This window comes from Palaemon carinicauda, chromosome 6 (assembly GCF_036898095.1).
Source record: "Palaemon carinicauda isolate YSFRI2023 chromosome 6, ASM3689809v2, whole genome shotgun sequence".
Taxonomy (NCBI): Eukaryota; Metazoa; Arthropoda; class Malacostraca; order Decapoda; family Palaemonidae; genus Palaemon; species Palaemon carinicauda.
In genome coordinates this window covers 17,638,738-17,651,237 of record NC_090730.1, presented here as the reverse complement: position 1 = coordinate 17,651,237, position 12,500 = coordinate 17,638,738, and the positions used below count along the sequence as shown (strand labels likewise).

Here is a 12,500-nt window from a genome sequence, read left to right as displayed (position 1 = left end):
TTTATGTGAAATCTCATTCTGAATAATCTTTAAGAGAATATTAATATCCTCATTCAAATGAGGTATTCAAAGCATCGTTTGATCATATAAAAACTAAAAAAAAAAAAAAACTAAAATTTAAAATTAACGACCGAAACCTCCAAATCCACCGAAGCCTCCAGATCCAACAGGGGGTTTGCAAACGTGTTCCTCGAGACACCTGTCGAAGCAGCACTTGTCGACGCCTCCGCACTTGCTGTCATTGGAACATGTCTGTGGAGGGGCAAAGCTCCTGACGGGTGGGCACTGAGGTCTTACGGGAGGGCATTGACCTGGCTTGACGAAGGGAAGGGTTTCGGGCTCGTTGTTGCTCTCGCAGCAGTAGGCCTGTCCCTCGGGAGTTCGGCACCAGCGTCTGCACGTCTGAGAAGCACCACCTCCAAAGCCTGGGTTGATTCCTCCAAAGCCGCCTCCAAAGCTGGGGTTGATCCCTCCAAAGCCACCACTTGGTATTCCATTAAACCCTCCAAAGCCACCTCCAAAAGATGGGTTGATGTTTGCAGGAACCTGGTTGAAATTACCAAGAGCAGAGTTGACACCACTTACAGCAGAGTTCAGAGCACCACCTAGGCCCCCGAGAACACCACCACCGAAGAATCGAGTGTTCGCGTTGTTCTTACCATCGCTTGCGTTGGTGCTGCTTTTTTCCTCGCCGTCTTGTGCAAGGACGACTAGAGCCATATAACAAATTAATAATGTCTTCAGTACCTAAAAAAAAAAAAAGAGGAATTTCAATTATATTTGAAAACTTATGTCTCAATATGAGCCATTAAAGATATACCACTTTCGTATTTACTTAATGGGATGACAGAAATTCTGACGCGTGAGGTGCTAAATGTTATCATCACTGTTAATGTGGGAAACTTTGCCAACAATATCGTTTTCTTTATTTATCTATTTGTGACAGTATCATATATATTTTCATTCAAGTGCTTTGAAAAATGAATCTGGGCTTCGAGTGTGATAAGTATTTTTTTTACATTGAAAGCTATGATTTGAATAATACATACATACATACATACATACATACATACATACATACATACACACATACATGCATACATAAACAAGTAGATAGAGAAACATCCACAAGGGATTATAGCAAAAAAAATTGACCTAAAAAAATAATCAAATAAAGTACCATAGTGAATTGTTTCCTAAGTCAGGGACTTTCTAAACTCTAAACATTAGTATCTCCATGAAGCATGGAGTTATTCCCTATAGTGTCTCGATAGGACCGTTAGTAACAATGCCATTTCCACAAAATAATAGGCCAAATATTTATGGCAAATATTAAACGAGTATATGATTACTGAATGCGTCATCCTATGTTGAATATACAACGAAAAATATAGGTGGAAAATACTTAGAAATGTTGGAAACTTTTCTTCAATCTTCACTCAATTGATTTGAGCTAACACTTAAATTACAGGACAAGGCTTGGAATTTGTTGAAATCTTGATTTCAGAATGAAGAAAATATTTAAATAGAATTATTATTGATTGAGACCTTCCGTAAATCTTTCCATAAAGTGTTGCAAGGAACTTGAGAATTCTTGAGGACTCCTTTTAGATTTTCATCATAATAAAACTACCATATTTTAGATTTAGATTACAGGAAGATTCTTTGAACTAATAATATCAATATAGTATTCTGGAATACGAACCTTCATGTTGCCTTCTCTGAATCCCGAGTGACTGTATGTTTGTTGCCAACACTTCACCTTTTATGTCAAAGGAGATTTTTTTCTGAATGATTTCTTCTTATTTCTACGCAATTAAAGAAATTCTATCTTCAATGGAGCGTCATGTGGACGTGCTCAAGATGTTCTCAAAAAGCTGATTCCATTTCAAGAGGTGTTTTGAACCGAATCAAAAGAGGTAAGAAATAATTACGTGTATTTATCCAATGTTTAGTTTGGTTGGTGTCGTGCACTTTTGAAAATTTGCCGTAAAAAAAAATGTAAAAATCATGGAATAATTATTATCAGGCATTTAACGTTTTAAAAAATGGATATACTGGCGTAAAGGAGTAATATTACGGACACCAAAGCTTAAAAAATAATAACAAAGTAGGGTAAAGATTACGGTCATCTTTATTTTACTGAAATACGGCTGAGAACATTATATTTGTACGGAGAATTTCAGATTAAAATTACGGTGTTTTTATCAGTGTAGACTTCTGAATTTCATTTGCCTTATATAGCCCAAGAGTAGTCTATAGTTTAGGTTTTCAATAAAAACAATTGCAACTACATAATTCTTAACAGAAGACGGTACCTCATCAGAGGCAGATCATCAACGTCATGTTATATTGTTTTGCAAAATAATAATTCGCCAAAAAATATTTCTTACATCCGGGTACGCTTTTCTATCTTATTTTTCTTATTTCTCTTCCTTCTGTTTTTTTGAGGTTTTTAAAGTTTATATATGAAAGATCTAATTTAATTGTGTTACTGTACTTGGTATATTTTATTTTGAAATATTATTTTATTTTGAAATATTATTTTATTTTGAAATATTATTTTATTTTGATATCTTATTTCATTTTGATATTCTATTCTTTTTTATTTCTATTTTTTTATTACTTCTTTTGTAGTTTGCTATTTCCTTATATCCTCTCCTCATTGAGCTATTTTTCCTTGTTGGAGCCCTTGTGCTTATAGTATCTTTCTTTTTCAACTAGGGTTGTAGCTTACCTTGTAATAATAATAATAATAATAATAATAATAATAATAATAATAATAATAATAACAATAATAATAATAATATCCCTAATGGTCGTTACAATTTTCTTGATAAGAAAATCTTCCCAAATCCAGCAATATCTGGTAATTCTAATATTTCAAAGCGAAGTAGGTTATCACATTATACGACTCAAAGTAAATCTGAGTGACTATATAAATATATATATATATATATATATATATATATATATATATATATATATATATATAAGTATATATATATATATATATATATATATATATATATATATATATATATATATATATATATATATATATATATATATATATACTGTATATCATATTTTCTTAAAACACCCATTTTACCCTTTAAGGGCTAAGAAAAAATTCTACTTTGGTATTTCTCTCTTATTTCTATCATTCTAATTGTAATTTATCGTTATTGTCGCTCTCCTCTCATTTCCTGGATAGCACTTATTCTTTAAAGTCTTGATTACTTCCACCTCTTATATTTTGTTCCTTCTGACTTATCGCTTTAAATCCTCATTATTTCCTGCCTCTGTTCTCCTTCTGAGGGACAATAGCTCTCCCAGGCAGCAAGCAACGCCCTCCTGTTTCCGGAATGCCCTAGAGACTGACCATATATACATTTGATCAGCGCCCAAGCCCCTCTCCACCCAAGCTAGGACCAGGGAGATCCAGGCAATTACTGCTGATGAGTCAGCAGATAGACCTATAAGCTCCCCCAAACCCCCAATCCTTAGCTTACAAGGATGGTGAGGCTGCAGTGACCAATGAAACTAACGAGTTTGAGCGGGACTCGACCCCAATCTGGCGTTCACCAGTCAGGGACGTTACCACATCGGCCACCGCAACCTTGAAGCGTTTTCATTGGGTTATGTAATGTTTCCAGCTCCAATATTTCTTCTGGAAATGAAAATTCTTACCCTGGTAAGTGGGAGAAACATTCTGGAAAATGTTCTGGTAATTAAAAATAACCATACATTAGGTCCAGACCTTAAAATCTCGTGGTTCCAGATGCTCCACCTGGAAGCACGATTGAGCGTATTAAAAATTTTGTCGTTTGTCTTATAGTTCTTAATCTAAGTATTCTCTGTTCAAGAAAAAAATGGAAAAAAAATTTTCGGGCTTATTTTCCTTATTATTGATTTCATAAAACGTATTGTTGATACATGGAATACAGGGTTTACGCTAAATTATAAAAAAAAACACAAGAAATGTATATCATAGGGAAAACTTACGTAGATAAACGAGTTTTTTTACGACAAAGCAAGACGTTGAGGATGACGCAAGTTGACCGGAAACGACGAATAAAAACTGGTAAAACCTGCTTCAAAAAAAAAAAAAATTAAATCGACAGGAGAAGCACTCAAGAAAAAACTTTTAGAAAACCACATTCATGTTTTCATACATTTAGTCTCTTATCTCTTTTTTCCTTACATCAAGGTCAGTTTTTTATTATGAAAAGTAAAAACATAATTTCAGATCTGATTGTTTTTTTATATTCTTATTTACGACCTTCAGAGTTTGAGATTCGCTATATTCGTTTCAGTAGTAAAAGTATTTGTGAGATATTAAATAATCAACAACTGCAATTTATATATATAATATTCTCATCGGCCGTAGATTATTATCAGCAGCTGGAGAATATACAAAAATATTATGCTATTGTTTGATTATGAGTATTTTAATGTAGAATTTTAGTATCAGTTGCGCTCTACTCTAAACTGCTATACGTTTTGAAATTCTGTGAATTTATGAAGTATTGTTTATTCTTTTTCTTATGAGAAATCAACGCCAAAGGATAGAAACGCGATAAACACTGAGGTAAAGTTTTATTCTAAACGTTCCACAAGGAGGAGTTTCTAACTTAAATATCAATACGCATAACTATAACGAAGATTGGTTGGATAAAGTAATGTTAATTTAACAAACGAATTGGTAAAGAGAGAGAGAGAGAGAGAGAGAGAGAGAGAGAGAGAGAGAGAGAGAGAGAGAGAGAGAGAGAGAGAGAGAGAGAGAGAGAGATCATACCTTAGATTGGTTAGTAAAAAAAAACATTTGCAACACTTTCTAGTACATACTTTATATCAAAATATGACAAAAGCTATGATGAATAGCTTAGGGATGGGAAAAAATACTTTTCTTTTATGTTTGATTATTATAGTGGTAAAAAAGACGACAATACATATATATATATATATATATATATATATATATATATACATATATATATATATATATATATATATATATATATATATATATATATAGATTAAAGGCTAAAGAACTTGGGGCATTAACTATTTTAAGGCAACACTTCTAGCTAATTGTAACTTAATTGTCTTCAGGGATATAAATAGGTGTGTATATATATATATATATATATATATATATATATATATATATACATATATATATATATATGTATATATATATATATATAATCCAAGATAGTGCATATATATATATAAATATATATATACATACATATATGATAAGCTAATGACAAACAGAAAGTTTTCACACTGAAAATAATGATTGAACTACTGTAGGTATGTTTCCTTCTCTTGAATCAACCAAGAAATAGATTGATTATGTTAATCCACTGTCCTTTTCAAAATATAGACAGAATAAAAGGAACATAGTCTATATAAATGAGAAAACTAAATGATGATGTAGGCATTAATGAAATAAATGAGATGATTGGTCAATGATACCTTTGATTACTCGTGTTCACCTCAGAAAACAAAGAAGATTTATATAGAGTTTTTTAAATGGCAGAGGCAAAGGGAAGTGACAATTCCCTAGCAAGCAGGAAATTTCCTAGAGACTGACCATATGGGTAGTAGGTTGGCCAGGGCACCAGCCACCCGTTGAGATATTACCACTAGAGAGTTATGGGGTCCTTTGACTGGCCAGACAGTACTACATTCGATCCTTTTCTCTCGTTGCGGTTCATTTTTGCTTTGCCTACACATACACCGAATAGTCTGGCCTATTCCTTACAGATTCTCCTCTATCCTCATACACCTGCCAACACTGAGATTACCAAACAATTCTTCTCCATCCAAGGAGTTAACTGCTGCACTCTAATTGTTCAGTGGCTACTTTCCTCTTGGTGAGGGTAAAAGAGACTCTTTAGCTATGGTAAGCAGCTCTTCTCTAATCTTGAGTAGTGCCATAGCCTCTGTACCATGGTCTTCCACTGTCTCGGATTAGAGTTCTCTTGCTTGAGATTATACTCGGGCACACTATTCTGTCTTATTTCTCTTTCTCTTGTTTTGTTAAAGTTTTTATAGTTTATATAGGAAATATTTATTTTGGTGTTGTTGCTGCTCTTAAAATATTTAATTTTTCCTCGTTTCCTTTCCTCACTGAGATATTTTCCCTGTTGGAGCCCCTGGCTTATAGCATCCTGCTTTTCCAACTAGGGTTGTAGCTTAGCAAGTAATAATGATAATAATAGTATGTACAAATGATTAGCGCCCAAGCACCCTCTCCACCCAAGCTAGGACCAGGGAGGCCAGGCAAAGGCTGCTGATGACTCAGCTATAGGCTCACAATGATGGTAAGATTGCAGACACTACAAGAAACTATCGAACTGGAGCTGTATTCGAACACCAGTCCGGAAGACTGCCAGGCAGAGACGTTTCCAACCAACTATGAATAGGGTTAGGAAAAGGGGGAGGGGACGCAAGAGGAAACCATCCAAAATAAACAAAAATTCAACTAAAAAAGCAAAAGTCGTCTGTGGTGATGACTTACAAGCGAATCAGTCCCTCCTGATGATAGCTCAGGGTTAGTGAAAGCCCTAAAAAAAAAAAAAATGCCGCTTTGCAAACCCATAAATTAAAAAGGGAAGCCAGAAGAGAGAGTTTTTCGGCTCAAGGTTCCATGAAACTATAATAGCATCATTAAAGGTTGATAAAATGGGAGAGGGAGAGTGTGATATGTCTGTAATTTTGCAGTTTTAAGTAAATTGCTATTCTATAATCAGCTATGTTTTAATAAAAACGTTGAATTCATTCAATGTCACATAATTAAAATCGCTTTACACAAAAATACTCCAAACACGAAGAAATTTAAGCAACATCATTAACTTACTCAACAAGGTGTGAATGGAGATCAAATTTTTTTCCCGGAAAGGAAACTACATTTTTCAGAAAAAGATTGCGCTCAAAAATAAAATTCGCACAGAGCAAAAACATTAAGATTTAAAGGAATATTATCCAAACAATCAAGATAATTTCTTGGTTGGCCTGTATTAATCACTGTATAAAGAAATATTGTCAAAACAATCAAAATAATTTTTTGGTTGGCCTCTGATAATCTCTGTATTCTCTTCCTGATTTTATGTACAATCCATTTGTGTCCTAATATTGATATCGAAAATTCACTTGACCTTATCTCCTGTTTGTTTTAGAATAGACAAGTCTAAAGTTCATTCATAAATTTCTATTTCTTCGTATCTTTTAAGTTCCTAGGAACCCTTGTTGAAGTTTAGATACTAAGTGTTCAAAAGCTTTTCCAATATCTTTGTCTTCATCTTCGTTCTATTAATCAATATTAGTCTCTACTCCTGAAAAATATGTTAATCTTATTAGGTATATTATTGTAGATGATGTACACAATTTTTTTTATTCGTTATCGTTATTTAGCTATGTATATATATATATATATATATATATATATATATATATATATATGATACATACATACATACATACATCCATACATACATACATACATACATACATACATATATATATATGTGTGTGTGTGTTTGTATGTAAGTGCAAGTTTAAGTATATAAATCCAAGGCTTGTCCTTATATCAACTTACAACTATTGAAACCTAAAAGTATATTGCATGTAATACTAAGTTCGTAATGTAAAGAATCAAATATCTAAATTGCATCTTTTTTTATAAAGATTTCAAGGGCAACTTCTCAAAAACCTTGAACAGAAAATTAATATTATTGGCAGATATACTAGGCACTAGATGATATGTTATAGACATATTTCTAAAAAAAAATAGGAAATAATATGAATTTTCTCAAACCAGTTATATTACAGATACAAATCAACCATCTGGAATAAAAAAAAATGATCAAATATAAAAGCAAAAGATATATCAAAGTTATCAAAAGCATGTGATATCGTGAAATGTAAAATTAAAAACAACATTTGTCTAACATTGATAATAAGTAACTTGACCTTTCTACAGGTGTGCCAATCATTCCTCTTATACTTTTCCTCTGAATTTCTCAGTTAACTTTTCTTGAAGCCGCTATTTTATATTCTAAGCCAATTCTTCCTATTTAGCTTTTCTCTAATACCTCCTATTCTTTCTCTGTAGATTCTTGTCAGAACAATGAATACCGACACTTATCTAATAAATCTATTCGTAATTGCATCAAATATCCATAAAGACATGGTGAATCTCTTCTTGGAGTCAGTATATTATATTTGTATGCTCACATATCAACAACATTTTCTTTTTATGTATTATAGATATCACAAAACAGACAATCATTTCCATTACCCACCAACTATGTTGCGAGGAAGAAATCTAGATAAATAAGTGATGACATAATAAGTACTCCCCACATACAGACACTCACAATCATAAACGCACCCACCTACACACATGCACAAACACACACACACACACACACATATATATATATATATATATATATATATATATATATATATATATATATATATATATATATACATATGTATGTATGTATATATATATGTATATATACAGTATATATATATATATATATATATATGTGTGTGTGTATATATGATTTATATATATATATATATATATATTTATATATATATATGTATATATATATATATATATATATATATATATATATATATATATATATGCGTGTAACTACAGAGAGGGAAATAACCTTCTGAATAAAAAATAAAAAACTTCCTTCTTGTCTCTGAGGATTCCCCACATGAAAGGTGACGGAAATGAGAAACGCTTAAGCAGTACTTTCACAGTTGTTGGAGGTCAAGGTATCCGGATACGATGTCCCGAGTTTTCCCTTTGTGCAAACTGCAAGAAACAAGACGAGGAAATCATTTCTGTTTGCATATAAAAAGGAGTATTTCCGGAGAGTAGAGACAATATCCCCCTGACTTCCGACATATCAGCATGAAGGTAAGTTGTTTTATAGCGATATAGTTCCAGTTTTTAAGTATGTTTATATATATAACATTGTTGAAAAGAGGATTAGTCAAATCAATATAATATTCCGAATAGACTGTCCGATTCCGGTAGTGATACATATGACTCCTACGTGTCCATCATGATATTCACTCAATTTCAAAGTATCTTACATACTAAAATTTTTTTGTATATGTCTTAAATTTACATATGGGATTAGAGGGCTTATATAATTTACTTAAAACAGCAAATTTTTCTCCAGGCCTTCTTATCGCATATCTGTAAAATTATCTTTTTTGTTTTGAATAATTTACAGTAAAATATTTTGTTCAAATGACGGCTCTCTCTCTCTCTCTCTCTCTCTCTCTCTCTCTCTCTCTCTCTCTCTCTCTCTCTCTCTCTCTCTCTCAACTTTGAAGATATAAATCAATAATAGATGAACGTCATGCCAAGATTTTCTTAGGGATTTTGGAGGAACTGTTATGATTATATCACTAAATAAATCTGAACCTGATTTTCTGTATTCCAGGGAACACGTCTATTACTTGTATGTTGTTTTAGTGCTGTTGCCTCAGCACAGAACGGCAAAAAGGAGTCGGGTGGAATTGAAATCGGAAACAACCAAAGAAAAAATAGATTTTTGGACGGATTTCTTACAGGAAAAAGTCAGGAATCCAGCGAACCATTTGGCGGAAGACAACGATTTGGAAGCGATTTTGAGTTAAACCAGGGTTTTTCTGGTAGCTTTGGCTTTCAGGAATTAACCCCAGGATTTAGTAGCAGCCTCGAAGAGATAACCCCAGGTTTTAGTGGTGATTTCGGTACCACAAATCCAAATTTTGGTGGCGATTTTGGTTCCATTAACTCGGGTCTAGGAACTGGTGGTTTTGGCGGCATCAGGCCAAACATCGGAGGAGCCTTTGGCTTGGATGCATCTGGGACATGCCGCTACTGGTGTAGGACTCCCCAAGGGCAGAATTACTGCTGCGAAGGTAACGACAAGCCTGCCTCTGTGATTTTCGTCAAGCCAGGTCTCTGTCCTCCAGTTCGTCCTAACTGCCCACCCGTCAGAAGTCTTGTCCCACCTCATTCTTGTGCCAACGATGGCAGATGCAGTGGTGTTGATAAGTGTTGTTTTGATACCTGTCTTCAGAAGAGCGTGTGTAAACCTCCAGTTGGATCAACAGGGATTATATAATCCAGCCTTTAATCATGAGATATTATTTATCATTAGAATAATTAAGGTGAAATGTGTTCTATGGTTAAACGATTAAGATTATTTATTCAATGGTATTTTACGACTTGATCTTTAAAGATTTTTAAGGATTCATCAAGGTCAATATGATCCGGACTCTATTTATGAGATATTATTTATCATTAGAATAATTAAGGTAAATGTGTTTTATGGTTAAGAGATTAAAACTGTATATGTAATATTTTACGATCATATCCTTGATTTCCCTAGATTAGAATTATGATAAACTGCAATGGTCTTGTGCTAATCTGTTTCAAATCTCTTTATTTGTTTTTTTCATGCTCATATTTGTCATTCTTCATCAAGCATTTCATAGTTTTTAATAAAGTAATGTGAGACTGGTTAATTTTCTTATAGAAATTACAAACTACAAAACCATATTATACTTTGTAACATATTCACTGTGAATATAATGATATACATGAGATTTTAGCTGGAAGTAGATGTATTCTGGATGTAGCTATTACGATTTTATTAGGTGAAATAAAGATAATTTAACAAAACCAACAGACAAACTTGGTAATAGATCGTTGTAATCTAGAGAGAAAAAAAATACATAACTTTGGTAGCTCAATTCTTAGAATACCAGAAAAAGGTAAAATCTAAAAATTAAAAGGGTAATATCAGAAACCCTTTACCAAAACTTATCATGTGGTGTGAACATAAAAGAATTCCAAAGTTTAGCTATTATAAATTCAACCTCTGACAGCACTAAAATGCCTCTGACTAGGTACTAACAGCTTTGTAGTGTGTTTACCTCTGTTAAACCAAAACCAATGTCAGACAGCCAGTATACATCTTTCAGATAAATAATATGTCAAAAGGGATCAGTGATGATATCAGATTCATCTCAATTTTATACCAGCTGTACGTTTGCATGATGAAATAGAAATTATAATAATTTCTCATATCCAGATTCATATTAGGCCTATTTCTCAGGACTACGAAAAAATGTGATGTTAATAAAGTTCCCATTTCCACATGAATTAATCAATATAGTTATAAACTATGTTTGTACTTCATCAAAAATTGTCTTAAACAACACAACGACCAGTTACAAGCGCTCATAATTTGCAGACGACTGAAAGATAGTCAAGTGCGTTCCTCTCAAACCACAAAGCTGACGTCCTTGGGCAGAAACAAGTAATACAGAGACGCCAACCGGACCATGTTCCTCCAGAAGATCTCTAGAAGCCTACTCAGTAAGCAGGTACTAGATATTCAACGCACGATAAATACTGCGGAATTTGTGAGTAGCATGACGATTGCAGTAAGAGATAGCTGAAAAAGAATCTCAAGCGGTTGATTTAATATTCATCCATGGAGTCGTATTTATTTAGGTAGAGATTCAAGTTAGCAATGGTTATGGAGGAGAAATGAGTTAAGATTTATTTTCAATGAGACTCGATGTAGCGTTTGTTATGAGGGAGAATTGACTTAATATTTATTTGTAATGAGACTCGAGGTAGCATTTGTTATGGAGAATTGAGTTGAATATTTAATTTGAAAGATTCAAGGTACCATTTGTTATGAAAGAGAAAGTTGTTAATATCTATTTTGAATGAGACACGAGGTAGCATTTGTTATAAAGGACAAATGAGTTAAGATTTATCTTGAAGGAGACTCTAGGTAGCATTTGTTATAAGGGAGAATTGACTTGATATGTATTTATAATGAGGCTGGAGGTAGCATTTGTTATGGAGGAGAAATGAGTTAAGATTTATTTTCAATGAGACTCGAGCCACGTTCGAGCCCCACTCAAACAGTTTTCCAAACTAAACCGTCCTTATAAGTTAGGGATGGGTGATTTGGGGGAACCTTTAGGTCAATGTGCTGAGTCCTTAGCAGCTATTGGCTGGTCCTCCATGATCCTTACATATGGTCAGTCTCTAGAACACTAGGACACTGCCCTGTTGTGGGACACTGGGTCATCTCCCTGTCCTTTGCCTCAGCCTCTTTTGAGAACCGTTAAGCCTTAAAACAATTCTATATTTTTTTTTAGTTTTCCTATTTACTACTTTAATTTTCATGTCTTGCAGTTAAAGTGAAATCATTTAAATGTCAGAGCTGCCACCACTCATAACACGATATTCTTGGATTCCCCAGATTTTGGGAATCCTCATGATTTTCACAATCTTTTTATACCTCTGAGGATATTATCATTTATATTACATAACAATTTTGTTTGTACTACTATCATAGGTAACCATATCATTATTATTATTATTATTACTATTATTATTATTATTATTATTATTATTATTATTATTATTATTATTA

General features: G+C 33.0%; 2 protein-coding genes across 2 annotated transcripts; one reads left to right on the top strand and one right to left on the bottom strand.

Annotated features, from left to right (window-relative positions):
- Positions 1–123: 123 nt before the first annotated feature.
- On the bottom strand, positions 124–1,711 carry LOC137642889 (ATP-dependent RNA helicase glh-1-like). Its single transcript, XM_068375754.1, has 2 exons — positions 1,706–1,711; positions 124–747 (listed from the first exon to the last, which is right to left on the bottom strand). Exons 1-2 carry the CDS (start codon positions 1,709–1,711, stop codon positions 124–126), a joined length of 630 nt encoding a protein of 209 aa, XP_068231855.1.
- A 7,228-nt stretch (positions 1,712–8,939) lies between these two features.
- LOC137641979 (uncharacterized) lies at positions 8,940–10,172 on the top strand. Its single transcript, XM_068374542.1, has 2 exons — positions 8,940–8,959; positions 9,495–10,172. The coding sequence occupies exons 1-2, from the start codon at positions 8,954–8,956 to the stop codon at positions 10,161–10,163; spliced, it is 675 nt and encodes a 224-aa protein (XP_068230643.1). The 5' UTR covers positions 8,940–8,953; the 3' UTR covers positions 10,164–10,172.
- Positions 10,173–12,500: the final 2,328 nt, after the last annotated feature.